This window comes from Bombyx mori, chromosome 16 (genome assembly GCF_030269925.1).
Source record: "Bombyx mori chromosome 16, ASM3026992v2".
Taxonomy (NCBI): Eukaryota; Metazoa; Arthropoda; class Insecta; order Lepidoptera; family Bombycidae; genus Bombyx; species Bombyx mori.
In genome coordinates, this window is record NC_085122.1 from 6,350,120 (window position 1) to 6,375,701 (window position 25,582).

The 25,582-nt window shown below is 36.7% G+C and overlaps 1 protein-coding gene across 3 annotated transcripts in view; it reads right to left on the minus strand.

Annotated features, from left to right (window-relative positions):
• LOC101739035 (small G protein signaling modulator 2) overlaps positions 1–25,582 on the minus strand; it is a 72,256-nt gene that overhangs the window by 25,783 nt on the left and 20,891 nt on the right. The window contains exons 4-9 of one of the 3 annotated variants that reach the window (XM_038016380.2): positions 14,016–14,179; positions 6,041–6,260; positions 5,454–5,571; positions 4,874–4,977; positions 3,825–3,949; positions 2,282–2,338 (exon numbers count right to left, since the gene is read on the minus strand). In XM_038016380.2, coding sequence (XP_037872308.1) covers positions 2,282–2,338; positions 3,825–3,949; positions 4,874–4,977; positions 5,454–5,571; positions 6,041–6,260; positions 14,016–14,179 — 788 coding nt within the window. Of the gene's footprint in view, positions 1–2,281; positions 2,399–3,824; positions 3,950–4,873; positions 4,978–5,453; positions 5,572–6,040; positions 6,261–14,015; positions 14,180–25,582 lie in introns of all 3 variants that reach the window. The other 2 variants (XM_038016378.2, XM_021349824.3) reach the window with 2 other exon arrangements.

Sequence of the window (25,582 nt, forward strand, 5' to 3'; positions counted from 1 at the left end):
AACGCAAGATATTTGACAGATGCCTGAATCTCGCTTACGACATTTTCAAGATAAGCTTGCATATATACAAGTTCAGAACAACAACATTCGGACCGTCGCGTCGGTCTACCGAGCAAATATCACCAGCTCGTTGGAAGATCTTTCCTTTCGTCGTTAAGCCTCTCCAAAGTATGTAGTAAGTACCGTTAAAGCTTTAAATCGTTGAGACGCGGGAGTAATTAAATATATTTTATTGATCAAGAAAGTTACAGTGCTTCTTTATGTAGATCAAAAAAATAATAACCGATCAACATTAATGTAACATTCCCATTTACATACTTTTTATTTCCCTTGTAGACAGACGGCCTATCTCATGGTGAGTGATTATCGTCACCCATGGTCATTAGCAAAACCAGAGGCAGAGCCAAGCCACTGCCTATCATTAAGCCTACTCTCCACAAGCCTCGTTTGAAGAAGGACATGTCGTAGCGCTCGAGAAACACCGTGGAGGGGAGCTCATTCCCAAGCCAGATGGTACGTGGCAAAAAAGATCTATGGAAACGCACTGTGGAAATTTATATTTATATTTCATTTCATCCCATTCATTTATATCCCACTAGCTGACCCGACAGACTTCATAGTGCCTCAATCGACAAATAAAAGAGACATCAAGGGGACACATCAAAGGAAAAACAAAATTGTTTTTATATAATTCCGCGCTTTTTTATATTTATTTACCTTTTAAACCTTCCCTGGACTTCCACGAATAATTCAAGACCAAAATTAGCCAAATCGGTCCAGCCGTTCTCGAGTTTTAGCGAGACTAACGAACAGCAATTCATTTTTATATATAGAGATTTATATTTATTAATTTGTAACTTAATCACTGCTTAGGATATTTGGTGGACGTAGCGATGCCTACAAAAGTAATATGAGCTATCGCAGCACATTTACCTCGAGCGAATCGTCAAAAACGAAATTTGACTGTACTACGCAGGTGAGGGCTTCATAATTTATAGCTTTGAGACGAAATTAATTTCAAGACATGTTTCGAATTTGATTAAAAACATTCGACCAAATATATATTTTAAGTGCAACATAAAAATTTGTTGTTCTTAGTAATTTATATTACAATATAATATGGCCAGATACGTTAATTGTGATTCGAAATTTTAATATGTTAATTTAAAATATATATAAAATTAATATTTATCTTATCGACGTTAATTTATGATAAAATCATTCGACATTCAAATTAATATGTAAGATATTAAGAACAAATATGTGAATTTACTGTCTGTACATTTCGAATTTGTCTTCACATAAAATGTAAATAACATAACATTTGCAACATGCGACGATTGGCAACCTGTTCGGCATAAATTGACATGGTTAATGGCATATGCGACTGTTGCGTTTTAACTGCCTGCTCGCCTACCGATGCTAGCAAAAACTTAACCAACTAGTTACGTAAGAATTGTTACAATAAAAAAACATAACAATAAAAGAATCGAATAACAGTAAGAGGTGAAAGATTTATACGTTTTGAAGGGAAACCAGAGATAAAAAAAAGAAGCAAACGACAGCAGCCGACGCCGTGGCGTACCGTCCACGGGCATCACTCCGTGCAACTCCACACAATGTCCATCGTATTATATTTATGTATATATATAGATATAATTTGTAAGTCGTCGTGGCCTAAAGGATAAGACGTCCGGTGCATTCGTGTTGAGCGATGCACCGATGTTTGAATCTCAGGCGGGTACCAGTTTTTCTAATGAAATACGTACTCAACAAATGTTCACGATTGACTTCCACGGTGAAGGAATAACATCGTGTAATAAAAAACAAACCCGCAAAATTATAATTTGCATACTGGTGGTAGGACCTCTTGTGAGTCCGCGCGGGTAGGTACCTCCGCCTTACCTATTTCTGCTGTGAAGCAGTAATGTGTTTCGGTCTGAAGGGTAGGGTAGCCGTTGTAACTATACTGAGATCTTAGAACTTATATCTCAAGGTGGGTGGCACATTTACGTTGTAGATGTCTATGGGCTCCAGTAACCACTTAACACCAGGTGGGCTGTGAGCTCGTCCACCCCTCTAAGCAATAAAAAAAAATTGCAGCCTAACGCGCTGCGAACAGCCCCCCTCCCCCCTTAATGTCCTCCAGCAGCATACCCCCCCCCCTGCTCTTCGTGGCAGGGAGCTTTTGCCCGGGTAGTGGGGTTTGCCCCGAGGCCCGTCCCGTGCCCACGTTTGATTGATTTTGAATAACAGTGGGCATGTTCCAGAAGCTACGTACCAGTCGACGCATAGGGGACCGGCACAGCGACTCCTGTACACGGTACACGGCTTCGTGCTGCACAGAACACATGTGTGTTGACAGGCGGACGCATGCACAAGATGACAGCGAAGCAAGCTACACAAACTATACAATTAACGTAAAAAGCACTACATTAAATATACAACTCACAATAAACATAACAAAAACACAAATAAAGTAACAATTTAAAAGTAGCACAAAAATTCACATAAAAAAAAAAAAATTACATGTGTGCAATTCACACGTGGTAGAAGTGAAACCTTCCAAAATTAAAATACAATTATCCTAAACGTCTTAAGTATGTATATGTAAAATTTTGTCATTAGTAAATAATTGTAAGGTAGCGCCCTCTGTGAATTGATATTTTAATTTCACGTATAATCCTAAATTAAAATTCACTACAAGAGCTTTCATACATACGTTAGTATTAAAAAATCTCACAGATGGCGCTGTATTAAATAGTATGTATATTTCTGTCTCATTCTTTGCTGGCTTCATCCTACACATTTTTGTATTTGTGTCTCTTACCTGTCGTTTTTTCCGTTGCATCCGGTTTGAAATCACAACGATTCTAAAGAAGTTTTCACTTCAAGAACTCCCTTTTCGTAAGGAAATTTTAACGTAAATCCAACAATACATAATCGAACGGCAGAAAAAAAAAACCTCACGTAACGAAGGGTTCGTGAGCCGGGTGCTACTTGGGAACAACTAACAAGTAAGTAGATAACAACAAACAAAGTTAAGAAGCGACTTACTGGAAGAGTAATTACTTAAAGTTTCTTCTACCCCAGCAGGATATGAAAATAAGTTGTATTTTGTTTAACGAAAATTATTTTATTGCCAGCTCACAGGCTTCTTTCTACTGATGGACATAGGCCCCTCCACGAAGCTCATCATAATGACTGGTTCTGCGTTACGCGCCTCCAGTAAGCTCATCATAATGACTGATTCTGCGTTACGCGCCTCCAGTGGATTCCGGCCACCTTCAGTAGGTCGTCGGCTTACTGGGCGGCTTACATGACTACGTAAGACTTCCAGTGCGCGATCACTACCACACTAAAACTCTTTTTAGTCCTAACGGTCCAGGTATTTCAATCTCGGGAACCTTCGGGCCATGTCGGCTGTAATTGCGAACCTCCTCATTCCTGATTCGATTTCGCAGGAACACCCCAAAACATAGCTCTCTCCATGGTTCTTTAAGTAACATTGAGCCTTTTTTTATTGCCTTTGAAGGCCGACGAGCATACGGGCCACCTGATGGTGAGTGGTTACCGTCACACATGGACTTCAGCAATGCCAGGGGCAGAGCCAGGCCGCTGCCTTCCGATAAGAAAAAATATTAGCCGACGTATTATATAATTAATATCCTACAAGTAGCAGAAACTTAAAGTTTTAAAATAATTCTAGATACAGAAGACGACAGGCAATATCAAAGGAATATGCTCAGAAAAAAAAATGTGCAAATTAATTTCAAAAAAATATTTGTAAGTACCTACCTACCTACCTTCATTGAGATACAAACCTTTTGTCAACACTCTCGCTTTCGGCGTAACCATTCATGAGCTGATTTGGTGTCCATTTAATCACCAATCCAACCGCCGTCTGGTGAAGGCTCAAATATCCTGCCATGGGTTCCTCTGCGTCTTTCTATATACAATATTAATAAATAAGTAACGAATTATGAAATGCTTACTTAGCACTCAATGAATTCAACTTATATTTTGAATCCATGCACGTCAAAGTTACACTTTTATAATAGTGATATTAATACGTGAAGCAAAAACTTTGTACCCCTTTTTAACAAAATTGTGTGGTCGGAGGAGTATAAAATTTCCCACACTTATAGAAAATATAGAGAATAAGTGCAGAATGTCAATATTTTTAAAAATTATGCATAAATATGCATTAAAAATCAATAAAAAAAAACGTTACACACACTACCATGTACTTGACACACACACGCATGCATACTATTTGTTTATTGTCAAACTTTTCTTATTGCTTATAGTCTGTGGTCAAATTGAGAATAGAATAATATTGTTTGTCTTTAATAATATTTGTCTAAAGTGTAGTCTTGGCGAAATCTGTAATTATCGAAATATAATAATAGTCTTTGACAATAGAATCATATTACTGTACAAACTTATTATTTCAATTAATTATATTCGAATATCGACTACCAGGGGACCACTAGTAATAGTGAAATTGTCAAATCTAAATGCAATTTTCCATTTCAGATATAAATACGTGTAGACACAACTGAAAATGTACCGGTTACCGTTCTCGTCGAACCCGTCGCTTGCGACGAAGGGCTCGACGAGTAAATTAACTCTCAGACACAGCCCACTGAGTTTCTCGCCGGATCTTCTCAGTGGGTCGCGTTTCCGATCCGGTGGTAGATTCTGCGAAGCACGGCTCTTGCTAGGGTTCGTGTTAGCATCGTCGTCAGGTTTGAGCCCCGTGAGCTCACTTACTAGCCACGGTTACGCTGGAATAGCCGCTCCAGGCTACCAGCTTTGGTAGGGGAAAAAAAAAATTAAAATGATTCAGTCAAAATGTATAACAACTTACAGGCTGTACGCGAACATTGTTCTTTCCGTATAGAAGCGTAGCCGTTGAATTCTGATGTAAACTTTCTACGTAATCTTTGGCACTTGTCGTTCCCTTGCCCGTAACTGTGATAAAATTAATTAAAATTAATCTTCAACCTTATCAGGCTACCAGAATTTTCTTTGAGAAACATTCAATTAAAATTAAACGCATTCATTGCCGAATTTGAGTATAAAATTTATTTACAACTAGCTGACCCGGCAGACTTCGTAATGCTTCAATCGATAAATAAAAGACCAAACTTTTGTATAAAATAAACTTAAAAGAAACAAAAGGAATCCGTCCGACGGGGGACACATCAAAGGAAAAACAAAATTGTTATTTTTATTTCATTCCTAGCATTTTCATATTCATCCACCATTTAAACCTTCTCTGGACTTCCACAAACAATTCAAGACCAAAACTTGCCAAATTGGCACAGCCGTTCTCGAGTTTTAGCGAGACTAACGAACAGCAATTCATTTTTATATATATATAGAAGAATAGAAGATAAAAACTCGGCTTTAATAAACCTTCAATTATTTTATTGTATACTAATTACCTGTGTTGACTGACGAACTATCGTCAGACGAGGCATTTAGACTCCTTTTAAAGTTCAAAATCGGTCTTCGAACTGAAGGCGGTGTCGTTGTACCCGCTGACATACGATGTCTTTGAACCTGAAAATGAATAAGAAAATTAATATTTCATAAATCCTGCTTTCATTCGTGTACCAACCCTCAAATACGGCTAGAATTTATTCGATTTATTTAGAGCTTTTGATATGTTCTATATTGATTACAAAACACTATTATTACTTTAATATGTATACTGACTATACTACTATAAATATAGTTATTTATATATAAATACGAATCCTCCAGTTATGCGGGCACATCGCTCATAATGAGGACTCCATTGAGTGGTTGGTCGCGCAAGAGAAAGTCGAGGGCAAAAGATCTCGCGGACGATCTCCAACATGAAGGAACGACCTCATAAAATCTGTGACTCACTCCAACATAAATGATTGCTCTCACTCTGCGAAACATCGCATGGCGTCGCATCGGTATCGCAGGATTTCAACTGATGCATGACCACGACCGCTCTGTCAAGATTGTACGACTAAGAAGCAGAAAAAGGTATACTCACCAATTCATCAGCTGGTGGATCGGTCCAGAATGTAACCGGTGGTTTAGCCTTTGAATATTCTAGCGCGCATGGCCCTACTAGCAGTGAACTAAGAATACTGCCGTAGTCAGGGTCGGCCACTAGAGCATCACGTTCATAATAACGAGTAGCATTCGTCACTAAATGCTCAATGATTTTTGCCAGCTGCTTCTCGAATAGAGCTATACGAATCCAGAGGTATCTGAGAATAATAATTGAAGTTTAGTTAATACTAACGCCATCTTGTTGTGTCTTTAAAGCGGTTAGTTGCCCTCCATTAAGAAAAATAGTATTATTATTCGCCAATAGATGTCGGGAAGAGTTGATTATTGAAAACACGAATAAAACAACATTTTCTGAAAATAAATCGTAGCTAGATCGATTTATCGCCCACGAAATCCCCTGTATACTAAATTTTATGAAAATCGTTGGAGCCGTTTCCGAGATTCCGATTATATATATACAAGAACTGCTCATTTGAAGGTATAAAAATAATAATAATAATAAGATAAGATAAGTACAAATTATTATTAATATTATAATTATTAATATTTTTACGATATTATCTAGCGTTTTTTACTCTCATTGTGTTATTTTTTATTGTCATTGTTTCATATAATACTAAATTCTATTCGCAACCGTATAGATTAAAACAGTTTGTAGCTTATAATCTTTCAGAAGTTTTAATTAAAGTTTTAATTAACATCCAAATTGTTTGATAAACTCATTAATTGTTCAACGAAAAATTCACGGGCAACAAAAGAAAACATTTCGTCTATCCATTATACAATTGAGAAAAAGTAAACTTAATAAGAGACAATTATTTTACTTCTGAGCTGTCGAGAGTAAAATGCGTAACTCCATTCTGTTCTCGATTTTGTTAAATTAGTTTAACGGGGCCTTAATTGAAAGAAAGGTCACTAACTTTTTGAGGGACATGACACGAAAGTTTAATTACGAATTTTATTAAAGTTTCTCTAAAATTAATTCTTCGAAAATGAAGTAACGTTTTACAAATTCAAACATTTTAAAATTCAATTTAATTTATTTTCATTTTTTATTGCCTTTGTAGGCATACGAGCATACGGCCCACCTGACGGTAAGTGGTCACCGTCGCTCATGGACGTCAGCAATGCTAGGGGCAGAGCCAAGCCGCTGCCTACCATAAAGTACTCTCCGCAAATCTCGTTTGAAGAAGGACATGTCATAGCGCTCGGAAAACACCGTGGAGGGGAGTTCATTCCAAAGCAAGGCAAAGCAAAAATTGAATAACTTTACTCAATTCATTCAAAGAATATTTAATATGCAACGCAGGAGAACCTTGGTAATTGACAGTAATATCCCTATCTCATTTCCCTATCTAATCATGTTTTCTTCTGACAAGCAACAATAAAGCGTTCCGGCTTGAGACAGCCATTGTACAGTACAATTACGATTTCGACCTCCTGTCTCAAGCTGACTGGCAGCAATCACGCTGTGATAGCGATGGGCTCCGATAAGAACTTAATTCCAGATAGGCCCTTAGCTCGTTCACCCTTATACTTAGTAAATAAGAAGAAAAACTAAAAAAAAATTTTATTGCTTAATTGGGTGGACGTTCTCAAGACCACCTGGTGTTCAGTGGTTACTGGAGCCCATAGTCATCTACAACGTAAATGCGACACCCACCTTGAGATATAAGTGTTAAGGTCTCAGTGACAAGGGCTGCCCCACCCTTCAAACCGAAACGCATTACTGCTTCACGGCAGAAATAGGCAGGGTGATGATACCTACCCGTGCGGACTCACAAGAGGTCCTACCTCCTAGCAGTAAAATAGTTTAATAAACGAATTGAAACTCGACTAAAAAAAAAAAACTTTTTCTGCAATTTTTTTTTCTTTTTCTACTTCTTTAAAAGCTTCTTTTTTAGTTTTTGAAACTATTTACACGATATACGATATACTATATTCACTACGATGTTACAATTAAACATCAACGTGTCAATAATAAGCTATTAATTTGTACAGCGGTTGAATTAGGTTTTGTTAATATTGTGGAAGAGCTATTAAAAATGGGAACTAGTCCCAACAAAAAAAGGGTTAATCCTAATTAGTCTAGTAAGGAAAACGGGTCTAACTGTTTAAAATATTGAATTTTTATCAGTCCTTCATAAGTATGCCAAATTTCGAGTTAATCTGACGTTTTGAAGGGGGTAAAAACCATATTCAAATTTTCCGTTACATACATACATACTAACATCCGTATGACGCTAATAAAAGCGTGTTAATAATTTCTATTTCACTTATGAGTCCGCAAGTGCCATCGTCCTGAAAATGTCTATCGCAAAGTATTCTACCCTGTCGGTTTAAAAGGAAATCCTATCGTAATACAACGCTGTTATTAAGGCTTAGACCTAAAGAGCGGCTAAAATGAAGGAGCTTAAGTTGGAAAACCGATCCTGGCACTACACTGGGAAACGCTAGGACGAAGAAGAAAAATAAGAAGATCTGAAGTCGCAACGTGAATGAGGGCATTTACGATTGATACCAGTTCAACAATAAACATGTCGCGCTACCGAAAGGAACTACAATATAATACATTTTATTCTAATTCAAACGCGCTCATGACACAGCGGTGTGATGCATTCTTCACACACGAGAGGTCACCGGTTCCACGCAGCATAACTGGCTTAATTATTAATGGCATGTGTGAAGGTTGCACCTTGTTTACAAGCGCAAGCCGAAGACAAAAAATAGACTGGAATTTTATTACTTGACATTCAAAAAACTAGTCAATGCATATAATAAAACAGTAGGATTCGGTGTCTCTACATTGAAGGTTACTGATAAGAATAATAAAGGGACAACTAAAGAAGTGAAGTGAATTAGAAATAGCAACGTTTTTAATTATCATATTTTTTATCTTTTCGTTTGCAATAAGCAAACAAAATCATAATCATACTCCTAATCCTCTCAACATCTTGTTCTCATGATCCTGGTCAACGGATTTTCCTGTGGTGTTCATATAAAGTGTTAGAAGTTTCATATCAAATAATTTTAACAAAACGAAATTGTCTCTGTTTGTATGTTAGATTTTGACAAACAAACCACAAACTGATTTTGATAAAATTCTGTATGAAAATAGTTTGAACCCTGAGATATAAAATTATTTTTAATGTTTTTAAAATATTTAAAATATTTTTTATTGTTTCACGGCTGACCTGCTGTTAATTGGCTACCGGAGCTCATAGATATCAACAACTGAATTGCTGCTACCCAGCTTGAGACATGAGTTGTAAATCTCAGTTCTATATATGTAGTACAACGTATACGCCACCTTTTAAACCAGAACGCATTACGTAGGCAATGTGGTAATACCTACCCGTGCGGGTAAAATAAAGTATTTCATTGCACTGCTGAGCACGGATCTCGCACGAGTCTCGCATGAAATATAAAAAGCGTAGTCGTCACGGGCGAAGATGCGGGCGAAAAGCTAGTGAATAATTTTTTTTAACGAATAATATTAATGACGTTAACTGGAAAACGACATTCTTGGACTGAAATCAAAGACATGTCAAGGTCCACTTTACCATGTATTTCCACTTTACGGTGGCGACTAACATAGCTTGATCTTAGTACTTTCATAAAGCATATTCATTGCCCCGCAACATAAAAGATCAATTAGAATTGGACCAAAAGCGTACACGAGTCACGTAAAAAAGTAATTTCGAAAGAAAACAAGCGTACTGGATGAGCTTTCCAAAATGAAAATTGTATTCCTAGCGGAGCGTCGAATAGATTGCTTCCGTAATGAAACCTTGGGCAAAGCCAAATATTGACAGTGAGCCTTCGGAAAACCACGAAACCTCAATATTTTATCACACACGCTTACACACATATAATACGTATAGCATAATTCATTCTTAAACCTCAATAACTTTACGATAATATATAATATATAATATGTGTAAAGCAAACTTCATTAAAATGAATAGAGATTATGAAAACTATCTTTTTTTTATAGCTTAAATGCGTGGACGAGCTCACAGCCCACCTGGTGTTAAGTGGTTACTGGAGCCCATAGACATCTACAACGTAAATGCGCCACCCACCTTGAGATATAATTTCTGAGGTCTCAAGTATAGTTACAACGGCTGCCCTACCCTTCAAACCGAAACGCATTACTGCTTCACGGCAGAAATAGGCAGGGCGGTGGTACCTACCCGCGCGAACTTACAAGAGGTCCTACCACTAGTTTAAAAGTATTTTTTATTAATGTAAAACTTGTACGTAAATGATATAGCAAATCACCGAACGGATAAACTACTATGATCATTTCTGTTAGAAAACATCTAATGCCGACGAGTATACAGCCTACCTCATGGTAGGTCGACACGGGGTCTCCAGGATATCAGGAATACTAGTGAAGCCGCTATATACCATTCAAGAATCTTTTTGAAGTTCGTTTGAAGGAGTAAATCTTGTATAGGAAGCCCCGTGAAGGGGAGTTTATTCCGGAACCAGACGGTACGAAGCAAAAATATTCCTTGGATAAAGTTCTGAATTGACTTTTTCTTGTCTTTTTCATCCTTTCTATATTCATAACAGAAAATTCCTACCTTAGATTCATTAAATACGGAACGTTTATTGTTACTATTACTAATGCTTAATAGATAAATAAACAATGGAACCGTCTCAATATTAACATCCTTTAGCTCATATTTCACAAAAAACACAACGTAATGTTTTAACTTTTGTGCTACTTAAAATTAAAACTCCTCCACTCTTTTTTTTTTTTATTGCTTAGATGGGTGGACGAGCTCACAGCCCACCTGATGTTAAGTGGTTACTGGAGCCCATAGACATCTACAACGTAAATGCGCCACCCACCTTGAGATATAAGTTGTAAGGTCTCAGTATAGTTACAACGGCTGCCCCACCCTTCAAACCGAAACGCATTACTGCTTCACGGCAGAAATAGGCAGGGCGGTGGTACCTACCCGCGCGAACTCACAACAGGTCCTACCACCAGTAATAATACCACTCGAAATGTGTGACATAATGAAATCTTATAGAATTCTAACTACTAATTGGATTTTGTTATAAAGCCTCCTCGGCAACGCTACTATATTCCGTTACAAACATCAATCTAATCTCATCTTGTTTACAAAATAAAAATTCCTTAGCAAAATAGAACAGAATGGACTTGTTTTGACGATTTAAATATTTATGAATGTTTTTTTAGATTATTTTTTTAATTCTGATTTAAATATAAGTTATAGTCATATTATAAGTCCCAAATTAATATTAAGAAACACCAATAACTTTATGTACAAGACACCAGTATGTGTAGTACATACCTATATATTTAATCTTTCCAGAAAGAGTTTCACCTGAAAAGTCTTTATTTTCTATCTATAACAGAAAATATTTATCACTGCACCGTTCCTTTGTTTAATATAATAGTTTTCTAAAAGTATTATACTCATTCAAAATATTTTTTATTGGCCTTAACACGGCCTCTTCAAGCATACGGCCTCTTAAGGCATTATGACCATTTGTATAGATTGAAACACCTACTTTCCAACCGCAGCCAATGTTAGGGATTGTTTTTGAAAAATATAATTATCATATAGGACTTGCTTATATTCTTTGAAAGAGATCATAAATTACAATGAAGCGTATTAAAATCGAGAATAAAAAACGGCCAGATAAAGTCACAAAGGATCCTTTCCAGCCACGCGCACACAACTCTGCGACAATAAGCAAATACAATGAACATTCATAATATGAGAACGACAGGCTCTAAATTGGAATGTAATGTTATTATTTTTTGTTGCAACGATGTTTATAGGAGATTGTGTAAATTAAATACGTATCAAATATATACCCGGGACTTGCACGAACAAACTCCTGATTTAAAATGAAACAAAAATCATTAAGTAGCGTAATTACTGAAATTATTGAGATCACTTGAAACAAGTACCTGATACTTATTAATATAATAAAAATATAATATAAATAAAATTAATATAATGATAATAATTAAAATAATTGATAACATAAACATATGAAAGTAATTCTAGTACTGCCAACTAAAGTTCTAGAAAGGCTTAGAAGCAAATCGTACAAAAATAAACATTGTGCTCGCGATAGAAGTTTAGTAGATTAAATATTGGCTTAGGCTTGTTCAACGCTTACAGAATATAATCCTTGAGCTCGTGTTGATCGTAACATTCAATCAATAGGATTGTTTCAGGATAAAGAACAATTTCAAAGGAATTGTTTTTTTGTATGAATTACATTTACAATTTGTGATTCAATTAATACGCAATTGCCATTTAAAAACGTTGTCTTAGATGCTATAATCAAATAACCAGAAACAATATTTTTCCAATATTTCTAGTCGAAAATTTCAAGCGAAAGCAAAAACATTTAATACCGTAGGTAGATATATCTCACTAAATATTGATCCATTAAGCAACATTATGAAGTTGTGTTTTGGTAAAATTTTATATTTTTTTACTAATCTTTAGGTTCCAACAAAACAAACATACACATAGTTAAAAAATATTTGTGGCTTTAGCGAAGAAGGTAAAGTTAAAAATACAAAATTTTATTCTAAAATCCAAAGTAAAGATATAGGCTCGGTACAGTCTTATCATAATAATTTTACAAATATATTTGCAAACAATTTTCATTTAAGAATAATACTATCCGATAAAGTGAAGACATAGTTTATGACAGATCGCTTTGATTAAAATTAAAGTGTTCAATAAGAACTCAGCAATCACGGCCCGGCTTACGGATGCCGTTAAAATGAATTTCCCGAGCTTGTCAAGGCTCCGAGACGATTTAATTTCCTTGATAAATCTCACCGAGCAAATCCCGTATTAAATAATTGCGCAGCGAATTCTAAAAACGTAAGATTTTCTTGTAATTTAAACTTGGACTCAATGGCATTCATTTTAAGGATTTACGAAATGATTTTGTATCTCTTGTTTCATTGCGTTCCGCTTTTTTTTTCGTTTTGTATTGAAACAAATGTAATATAAAGTCCGAAAATTATTAATAACCTGCTAATGTGATTATATACCTATATATATGTATACACCGTGTATGTGTTTGTATATGTATGAAGTATTATTATTAGTTTGGTTATTTTCACATAAGGTTGTGCCACCTACCACAGGATTCTCTACACCACCCTTGGTTGACTGGTAGAGAATGCCTCAGGCATTAAGCCCGCTATTGTACTTCTGTGCATTAAGTTAAATAAATAAATAATTGGTTAGTTACTCATTAGTTGGACGGACAAAATATTTTGTAACGTAAATTTCATAATTTTCCCTGTCAATACTGTCCACAATGGATTAAGTGACACCTTTTAATCTTTAGTCGTTAAGGAATAGTGGTAAGATGTGTTTTAAGCCCACGCGGGTCTAAATCATTCGTCCCGGGTTGAAGCCTACAAGCTAAGTCTGTAAGTCTGAAGTCGTCGTGGCCTATAGGATAAGACGTCTGGTGCATGCTAATCTAGCGAGTAATGGGTTTCGGTTTGAAGGGTGGGGCAGCTGTTGTAACTATACTGAGACCTTACATTTCATGTCTCAAGGTGGGTGGCGCATTTGCGTTGTAGATGTCTATGGGCTCCAGTAACCACTTAACACCAGGTGGGCTGTGAACACAAATTTTAGAATAAGTCATGTTCTTCTGTCATAAATTGTTAAATTAAGGTATTCAAACTCTGCCATAAAGATGAAAAAGATCATCAAATCGTTCATACAGCCGAAGCTTTCGAATTTTTTCAGAATAAAGTTACATTTTTATTATTAAAAAAATAGCGAGAACTTTGTCGCGAACCTCACAAACACAACACTCTGATGATTAAAAATAAATTACCTTTACACATTAACTTTACTCGAAGATCCATTTTCTTATATTTTTAACATAATAATTATAAAAACTTTTGCACTTACTTAGACTGTGGCGGAGATTGCGCGAGTAGAGAACCGCTTCCTCTCTTACAAAGAGGAGGTCGTGGCGCTGATGGACGCCTCTCCACTCCGGAAGCGGACCTTGTTGCCGGCGTTCCTTCGGCAGCAAGCACCCGGGCTGATACTAATGCAGCTTCGGGGCAATGCTGTGGATGGTAAATATGCTAAGAAATTGAACAAAAAAAACACAACTTCTTCAACTTTAATTTTTTTATTTCTTATATGGGCGGACGAGCTCACAGGCCACCTGGTGTTAAGTGGTTACTGGAGCCCATAGACATCTACGACGTAAATGCGCCACCCACCTTGAGATATAAGTTCTAAGGTCTCAATATAGTTACAACAGCTGCCCCACCCTTCAAACCGAAACGCATTACTGCTTCACGGCAGAAATAGGCCGAGTGGTGGTACCTACCCGCGCAGACTCACAAGAGGTCCTACACCAGTAATTACGGAAATTAAAATTTGCGGGTTTGATTTTTATTAACTTCACAAATAGGCAAATTATAGAGATACACTTTAAGTATACGGAGAATTTTTGCCTCTACGTTTTGTACGGTATGTTATTTCGTGTGTGCTCGTGGAGTTATTTGAAATGATCCTCAAATATATTTTCACCATTGCAAAACTCACTACCAGAACTGAATTAATACCGGATTCACAAAAAATTAGGCTCCGACATCTGCACATCAGAGGATCTCACAAGCCATATGATATCATTTTTTTCGAGCGTGGTTTTGAAAAAATATCCCTAACGATGGCCAGATTCAAGTTACAACAACTTTTTATCACTAGGTGTGCAGTAAGTTCAATTCATTTTGATAGTAAAAATCGTAACTAAAAAAATGTTTCATAACAATTCATTACTAACAAAAACAACGAAATAACAAAAAAAAACTACATGTATGGAACAAATTCTGAACTGCACTTGACGTAGCGAAAAGCATCAACAACGGCTTATGAAAAGTTCTGAGTGTGGGGCTTATACAAACTTCATGAAAGCATAGCATTATAAGTTCTTTTATAAAATATCCATAATATTTTTATACAGACGTTAGCAATTGGGACACGTTTCGGATTCAGTCAGTTGGAAAAAATTGTTGGTCGGAATATCGCATGCACAGAAACTCTACTTTTGCGATCTGTGAAAACGCTGTGAATACTTTTGTTATATTTAATTTACGCAATACCATGATACCTTTCAAGTCGCGATAGTTTTTAATTCAGATTGATTTGAATTATGAGATGCTAATATGAATACTTGACAAAAAAGCGTCAGTCATTTTTATTAATTTGCATTTATCTATTGTGAATTCCACTGGTACTTGGGAAGTTCTTTAAGCCCACACGGATAGATAATTTTTTTTTATTGCTTAGACGGATGGACGAACTTACGGCCCTACCTGGTGTTAAGTAGTTATCGGAGCCTATAGACATTTACAACGTAAATACCGCCATCCACCTCGAGATTTGAGTTCTAAGGTCTCAATTTTTGCAGTACAAGACTGCCCATCTTTCAAACTGAAACGCATTAATGCTTCACGGCAGAAATAGGCAAGGTGGTGGTACCAACCCGAGCGGACTCACAAGACGTCCTACCATCAGTATGTTACCGGCGATCTGCTTTTTACGAGAGATTTATAATTTCCAGTTCATATAATATAAAAGCCTTCAGTCTAATAAATTAATACGGTCATGTCCCAAGATCGGCAACGACTATCGAGATTGCGTTTTGCGCCCAGGTATACAAAGTTGTCAACTACCTCTAAGTCAAGTTTTTCTGTGAGCTAAATCTTGCCCGTACGATCTATGACCATGATCTTGGTTTTGGACCTGTTTATCGAGAGTCCCGGTTCAGTGCTGATGCACCCCATACTATCTAAGTAGTTGGTCATTTCTGCTCCTCTTGCCGCTAGCAAGGTGGGGTCAACATATTGCAAATAAAAAATTTTGCGATCACCGACGGCCCAGTTATCGCAGATACGCCCTCATTATAATATAATATACTCACTCGGCTAGTAACAAAAAATCTAAAGTACTAAACCGCTTTAGGAAGTTACATAAAAACAACTAATCGATTCTGTGGTATCGATTCCGTTAATACCGCAATCAGACCATTAAGACCCTCTCTACTAAAAGGATACACGCGTAGCTTCGAGCCAAGTGATGAATACAAAACGGCGGACAACGTCACATCCATTACGGGTTTTAATTTACCAAATGGATTCGAAGCTAATTTGATTGAAACAAGGCTTCATGAGCTAAGTTTGCTTATCACTTTAAATAGATTTACAGCGTACATAAACCTTGTGACATGTTTTTTTTTTATTGCTTATCGGGGTGGACGAGCTTACAGCCCACCTGGTGTTAAGTGGTCCACTGGAGCCCATAGACATCTACAACGTAAATGCGCCACCCACCTTAAGATATATGTTCTAAGGTCTCAGTATAGTTACAACGCCCCACCCTTCAAACCGAAACGCATTGCTGCTTTTCGGCAGAAATAGGCGGGATGGTGGTACCTACCCGTGCGGACTCACAAGAGGTTCTACCACCAGTAAAGATATATATCGATTTAAGAGTCTAGATTAGAGAGTGAAGCAGTAATGCGTTTCGGTTTGAAGGGCGGGGCAGCCGCTGTAACTATACTGAGACCTTAGAACTTATCTCAAGGTGGGTGGCGCATTTACGTTGTAGATGTCTATGGGCTCCAGTAACCACTTAACACCAAAAAACTAAAAAACACTAAAAAAAAAACATGCCTTTGAAATAAAAGTGAAAACAAGTTGAAATAATTAATAATTACTAAATCCTACCCGTCGTAAGAAAACCAATTAAATACTTCAAAAGATTCATTGTTGCTTCTATACCAGACTAATAAATAAAAATATCAATTTAAACGCCTTTTTCTAAACAAGCGTATCGGATAAAATCGTAATAAAAGCACTGAAAGCGTTGAATTCGTAATTCTTAGCTTATCTCCTCCCATTATTTCATACATATCTGAGAAGCACAAAGCATCCCATTTATTTTCAGACAAAAGAAACTATTCGGTGTATTACAATACTAATAAAAAGACAGAATAAAAGGTACCGTATTTCGTGAATACCTTTAGTATTTTGTTTCTCGATATTCGGTCTTTCATATAATGAAACTATCTATTATAGTATATTTGAACAAAATGTTTTTTATCTATATTTTATGGATTTATCTGTCCAATTCTGAAGATTCCATTAATTTTCTGGTAATTACTATTGGAATAAATCTATAAAATAGCCTCAACGGCTTGTAACAAACTGAAAACATTCATAAAACTATCGTTCCAAATTGCGTATTTTATGGTGAAAACTAATCAACGTTCAAAACCCTTTGTACAGCGCTTAGCTTGGAAACTACAGACGTCAACAATTAACGTACTAAGCTTTGTTAAATTCACATCACGAACAAGAGATTATAAGACTTTAATAGTTCCAATAAGTTTCATAGAACGCAGACTAAAATACTTCCTCAAAGGCTTAAAACTTTGATTTTGATCAGACATGATTTCGGAGAATAGATCTTTGTTGACCAACTAAACGTATTTGTTTGTATCTAAATACATCAAACACCTCTCGTATAAGTACTTTACATAATATATAATATAATATAATATGCGATGATGCCTCTCGTCCACTAGTGGACGAGTGAGGGCATGCCGATTTGAGTGCTGGCGGCAAAGTCGATGGAGAAACACGGAAAAGGGGTCCTCACGGACCTCCTCAATCGGCTCCTCCCACGCATAGCCCCTGAAGCCGCACATCACGAGCAGCCATGCGGTGAATCCGGCAGGCTGTTGGGCCTGTCGGTCGCCGCGACGCTCACACTGCGGGCGGGGTGGGAGATTGCAGATTGCTTAGATTAATTATTGGAAGAAGTTCCTTCAGCCAGATGGGTCGAAGGTAAAGACTGGCTTGATGTCATTGTTGGGATCGGCGGGGAGGTCTCTGAGACCTCCATATTAACGGAATTGGTTCGTGGTGCAGACTCCTGCACTGTAGACACAGGAATGCCCCTGTTTGTTTTCTCCCGTTTCTCTCTTTTCTTGGCCTTGCGTTTCAGTTTTTGATTTTGTTCTTCTCCCTTTTTTTAGTTGTCGCCGGATCGCCAGTCGGACGGGGTGTCGGAGCACCAGCAGTAGTATGGCCGCGGGGAGCAGGTGTAGGTCTGGATTTATTTGTCTGTCGAAGCAGGTTGGCGTTTGCCATCAGCGAAGCCTCCACTACCACGGCAGACGGAATAGTATTAAAAGTGGACGGGGGTTGGGGCTGGGAAGATTTCCCCTTCCCCTTTCCTTTGAGGATGGATACTGAGGGGGGAGGAACTGGGGCAGTCCCGGGTCGAGGTACCGGTGGCGCAGGTGGAGGGACGGTTACTCACATCATCCTGGCCCATTTGCGATAGACCACACACCGTCGTTCGACGGCGGCGTGATCCTTCCCGCAATTGGCGCTGGAGAATGGGCCATCCCTCAGCCTCGGGGAGTCCGCTACGAAGTGCTCCCCAGCACACCTCACGCAGCGGACCGCATGATGACAGTTGTAGCAAGCGTGACCGGAGGCCTGGCAGCGATGACACTGCGCAGGCCCCCGGGTTGTACGGCATCCTTCAACCGTCACCCTCGGCAAGTACAACAGTTCATTGACTGCGTACAGACGTGCGAGATCAGTAGTAACCGTGTGGACTCACACATCCTACCACCAGTAAATAAAAGCATTGGTATAAAATTATTAGGCAATATAATGTAAGCCAAACAAATACAAGCACCAATAGGAGCGCAGAACCTGTATGTGTCAATATCAATACCCTGCCTAATTTTGCAGTGAAGCAGTTGCTTGTCAAGAATAGCGTTCCTCGTTCACATTGTCGTGTTAGTCTACAAACCTAGATCTATCAACGGTTTAAAAATTGTGTAACTTACTTTAATTTTCACATTAGGAATGGTGTCTATGTTTTAAGTATAGTGACCCAAAAACCCCTATTTTTGGGCCAGGAGTTGAACCTCTTACGGGGTTCTCACACTTTGGAAGCGCGAAGGGTATGCGAGACGGGACGCAAATGCAGAGCGTGGACTGTGGGCCCATGGGATGGGATTTAGGACCCTACCCACTAAACGATTTCCCTGCACTCTCGCTCAAGCGTCCTTTACTCCCTAAGTCAGAACCGGGGCGGGGTATAGAGATTACCGCGGTCAACACTGCAACCAGAAGTGTGGCCCACCCCAAGGAAACCCAAAAGATCCTACCATCATTACAAAGTACCTATAACTTATATAGATCGCCATCATATACATATGTCATGGGCACAATAACACTATTGATAAAATAAAACGTTTGGCCAATTCTACAAAACATATTAAAAAAAAAAAAAAAAATAGGTAGAAATTTGAAACGGCGTAAGAAAACCAAACAAAATACGAGAAACCTCATGAAATTACTTTTTGTGTTCTGGCTCACAGAACAGAGAGCGGTCTTCAAAGGGAAAAAACTCTTCAAAGCCACGATTGCCATGGTTAAACTTCACACAAACGAATGATACACGAAGTACTTTATACTGAGTACGGCGTTATAAAGGCTACATTCCGCTTAAATTCTGTTTTTAGGATATGAGCGGCATAATTAATTAACCTAAGAAATTCATTTAACATTCGGCTCTTCTTCTTCATTTAAATTATGAGGTTTAAATATTTTTGTGATCGTTGTGCATGGCAGACTATATTGTATTTTTTTTATTGCTTAAATGATTCGACGAGCTCACAGCCCACCTTATGCTAAGTGGTTTACTGGAGCCCATAGACATCTACGACGTAAATGCGCCACCCACCTTGAGATATAAGTTCTAAGGTCTGAGTATAGTTACAACGGCTGCCCTACCCTTCCAACTGAAACGCATTACTGCTTCACGGCAGAAATAGGCAGGGTGGTGGTATCTACCCGTGCTGACTCACAAGAGGTCCTATAGAGGTCCAGCTTTAAAACGTAAATTTGTTTGACCAGTATCCTTGGTGGCTGGAAAGTCGGTCTCTTTAACTGATCTGAAGCCGTCACTGTAGGCTATGAAAGCCACAAATGCCCACCTTGAGACATGAGGTCGAATTCACATATTTTTTATATAGCGGCTATCTTACCCATTAAGCCGTAACGCATGACTGCATCGCGATAGGAATAGATAGAATTATGGTATTTACCCGTTCGAGCTCACAGTACCTTCTACCACCAGTAGTTACGCAAATTTTATTATTTTTGCTGATTTCATTTTTTATATACATTATTTGTCCTTCGTCGTGGAATTAAGTACAAGTGAATTACAGTGAACAATTACGTAATTGAAAAATCTATATATATAAAAATGAATTGCTGTTCGTTAGTCTCGCTAAAACTTTGGCTAATTTTGGTCTTGAATTATTTGTGGAAGTCCAAAGAAGGTTTAAAAGGTAAATAAATATGAAAATGCTCGAAATTAAATAAAGATTATAATTTTGTTTTTCCTTTGATGTGTCCCCCGTCGGACGGATTTATTTTGTTTGTTTTAAGTTTATTTTATACAAAAGTTTTATTTATCGATTGAGGCACTACAAAGTCTGCCGGGTCAGCTAGTAATAAATAAATTATAATGCACTAATTAAAACATAAAAGATTACAATCTAAATATTTATTGAATTCTAAAGTTGATTTGGATATTTGATTAAAGGCGTGTTTTGTACTTATCGTACGTAACACATCAACAAAACACTAGAGATTTCGAATTCAATATTAAAGCCTTAACAAACATCGATATTAAACCGCAACATCCAATTAACGTTAAAACGTTTTTAATTAAAATAGCACTCAAGCAATACGTTATAAACACGTCTGCTTCAATATCAAATAGGCGCAAACAACCAAAGTACCATAAACAGTGCATCGTAACGATATGTATGTTGCGGCTACTCTAATTGTATGAACAGTATTAACGATTACTAATTACTAGAGATCCCGCAGTATTCGAAATTCGACTATAATTAATTGGAATTGTAAGTTTGTACACTATTATGATTGTATTTTATACTTCTATAATCACAAATTTCGCCAAGACTACACTATAAAAAATATTAACAAAGACAAAAAATATTTAATCTATTCTCAATTTGACAACAGACGTTAAGAACAAAAGTTTGACAATAAATAGTATGCATGTGTGTGTGCGTCAAATACATGGTATGTAGGGTGTGTATTGTTTTCTTTATTGATTTAATGTATATTTTATGCATTATTTTTTAAAAAAATTAGCATTGTGCACTTCTTCTCTATATTCTCTATAAGTGTGGAAAATTTTATACTCTTCCGTCCGCGCAATTTTCATAAAAAGGGATACAAAGTTTTTGCTTCACGTATTAATTACTAATTATATAGTTAGATACTATTAATAATATTAATCATCAACATTAAATTTATTCGGTTATCTCTTTTAACGGTCATTCTAAAAAATTAATGAGGGACGTTCTAAGAACTGAATTAAAATTTTTTACATATTCGAATCAATTTAATAGATTTTACGACTGACACGATTACAATTATATTCAAATGCGTCAAATTAATTAGCAATATCCGTTTAAAGTGACTATTCTCTCCATATATTACAATGCCAATCGGTTATTATTACTACTAAGCGCATTTATGGCTTTGCCTGTAACATGTACGCGAGATTCTCATTGAGTTGAAAGCTACGAGACTATTCCATTAAGGCTTTATTGTACCCAACACGAGTCACATTAACACTGATGTTTACACGTTCCTAGTAGAAAATTTTAATGTAAATTAATTAGCCATAACCTTTTAAAGTGACTATTCTTTCCACAGATTACAATCCCAAAAGCGCATTTATGGCTTCGCCTGTAACATGTACGCGAGATCCTCATGGAGTTGAAAGCTACGAGACTCTTCCATTAAGACTTTATTGTACCTTACACGAGTCATATTAACACTGATGTTTACACGTTGCTAGTAGAAAATTTTAATGTAAATTAATAATAATTAGCAATAACCTTTTAAAGTGACTATTCTTTCCACAGATTACGATGCCAATCGGTTATTATTACAACTAAGCGCATTTATGGCTTTGCCTGTAACATGTACGCGAGATTCTCATCGATTTGAAAGCTATGAGACTCTTCCATTAAGGCTTTATTGTACCCAACAAGAGTAATATTAACAGTAGTGTTTACATGTTGCTAGTAGAAAATTTTATGTAATTTTTTATTGATATTTCTAATCACTGAGTAATTCAGTTGTCGATAAGAAAGTATTTTTTTTAAATATCGGTAGTCGACGAAGTCCTGACAACTTGGAAAAATTTATAGTTGTAGGTCACGTGGAAGGAAAGAAAAGTCGAGGAAGATTGCCAACCAGGTGGACGGGCATTGTCAAGGAGGCCACAAACACCAGCGTCCCGGGCGCCATTAAGCAGGCCGAATGTAGGCAACATTGGAGGAAGCTAGTGCAAAAACTGGATCAAGATGGTCACGACCCTTAGTAATGAGGAAGCGACGAAGAAGAAGCAGAAGAAGTCGACATATTTGGAGCATACACGCATTCCACCTTTATTCCACCGCGAGCAATTATACGTTTAATAACATAAACGCATACGTATAATAAACAGGATTCAAGGAACTGGACATCTGTTTTACAATATTAGACTTTAAACTCATATCAATAAGTGCGTTAGCATTCACATTGTGATTCCCTGTATGTCTCTATTTCCTCTTATTGTCATGTAACAACAATTGGGCCGTGTACTCTTCGGTGTTTATTAAAAACACATTTTTTTTTATTTCACTCCTAAACTAATACATAAATATTGATTAAAAATTGTTTAAATCTATTGAATCAGCTTAAGAAATACGCAAAAACATTGAGAATTTTTTCATTAAAATCGACGCTAGTGTCTTTGTAGACTACAAAGGCGTAAAAGACCAGCGTCTATAATATTACAACCAACATAAGCTATTAATAAGAGTAATAGAGGTCAAGTTTAAAAACTCAATGCAAATAACAAAAATAATAACTTTCCATCGTTTCGCTCTAAGCGTGGTAACGAAAATATCCCAGTTCTCAACAATTGTTCAAAAAAAAGTTAAAAAAGATTTTTTTTCGATTTTCTATTTATAAATTATACATAATTTTCCAAACGATGCTAAAAAAATTAAAGAGCACACGTTCAAGTTTTTATTTGTGTTCTACACATTCACGCGTCGTTTGAATTCAAACTTTCAACTTAGCATTTCATAGATATTTTCTGCTATAGTACATCGACGTACGAGAGGCCAAGCGTTTCAATAAATCGCTTCAAAAATTAATAAGTAATATACAAAATATTGAGTAAGCTATTCTTTTTTCTCCCAATCGAGTGTTATTTCTGTCGCAAACGTCACATACGTAGTGTGCGACAGAGATAATGCTCTACGAAGCCGAAACTAACCGATTGTCCCTTTCTAAAGGTCGATGTGTAATATTTATTGTCGAGCACTGTACATTACTGACATTGTGGTCATAAAATTATGAATATGAATATTCTACCCAGTTTTTTTTATTTACTACAATAAGCTGTTACATGTAATATTACGATATAAAATGTGTTGGAGGAAGTCTGAAAGTGGCACCTGCGACAGAGAAGCTGAAAAGTGCGGATGGTATGGACATGTGATGAGACAAAATGAAAATGAGGTTAGTAAGAGAGTCTTAATTATGAATTTGGAAGGATATAGAGGAAGAGGTAGACCTAAGAAGAAATGGATGGATTGCGTAAAAGACGATATGTGCAAGAAGGCGAAGAAATGGTATATGATAGAGGAGTATGGAAGGAGAAAACATGTTGCGCCGACCCCAGGTGATTGGGAGAAGGGCAGGAGAAACTGTTACATGTAAAATGTTACATATAACCATTCCAGTTAGTTATATATATATATAACCATTCCAGTTAGTTATATGTATAACCTTTAAATAAATTATGTGGTATGTTATGACTTTATCAATATTAAAGTGTGATCGCGTACACTTTCACGTCGAAATATGTCTGACGCGATAGGTACGGTCGGTAACGAGGTAAACAGCATACGGGCCAAGTACACAGGCGCGAGTTCGTTACACAAAATCGATACTCCACATATTGTGTAATATATTTGGTTGACAAAGGTTTATGTATTCGATTCGTATTTATTTACCAGTTTGATGTAACAACACTCTTTCTTGCAAACGTAGTCGAAAAACACATTCTAATTTTAAAGTAACATTTTTTTTTCATTTTGAATTTTTTTTATTCACGTCTTACTCTGAAAAGTTTCATCGAAATTCTATTATAAACATACAAATCTTACACATTTTTTTGTCTAATATAAATACTAGACTGTCTAACGTGGTGGTCTGAAGGTCCAAATCAACTTAAATTCCAACATCATACAATTCTCGAAACCGACTTATATTAATGACACATGCTTTGGTGAAATCAACAACTATTGTCAAAATATATTAAATACTGGTCGTTATAATACACACATTCTAACTATGTCACATCTAAATAGGAATTCGTGAATTTCTTAGAATTAACTACTGAATCCTAGCTATCTTACTGGTAGTAGGACCTCTTGAGAGTCCGCGCGGGTAGGTACCACCACCCTGCCTATTTCTGCCGTGAAGCAGCAATGCGTTTCAGTTTGAAGGGTGGGGCAGCCGTTGTAACTATACTGAGACCTTAGAATTTATATCTCAAGGTGGGTGGCGCATTTACGTTGTAGATGTCTATGGGCTCCAGTAACAACCACTTAACACCAGGTGGGCTGTGATCTCGTCCATCCATCTAAGCAATAAAAAATAAATAAATAAAATATGTTCCGCCGTAATATTAGCTAAATGTAACATACATTTGTTAAAACTATTTATGTACTAGTCCAAAATCGTCGCCTAAAATCCCAACAACAATTATACAAAGTTCCAACAGAATCGAACAACGAACGCATAGATCATAAACACACACACAATTATTGATTTCTACATATAAATATCAGTTATAGAAAATATGAAATAATCCAAAATTTCAGGCACAATTTAAAAACAAAACACGATCTTTTCTCTTTGTAGAGCCGTCTTTAATACAATAAAATAGTTAGTCTCACAATTCGTCTAGACACAACTTAATAAAAACTGTTTTTACTATTCGAAATCCAAGAAAAATAGTTTACTTTCAGTAAGCAGTTATTGAACTCTCAAAGAATTCAAGAAAGCTTTATGATAATAAATTGTTTTCACTCCCACGACTTTCAAAAGAATTTCTTTCTGAAAATCAATTTTATTACAAACATTTTTATTTTATTTCAGTCGCAGAAAGAAAAAATCGTGCGAAGTAAATTAAATAACTCAATTTGCGTTCATTTGAGTCTTTCGATTTGTTACGTTGTAATGAAACCTTATTCGACTGAATTGAGATACAAAATTTCAGAGAATTTGTTACCTCTTACTTACTTACATCTATTTACTTAAACT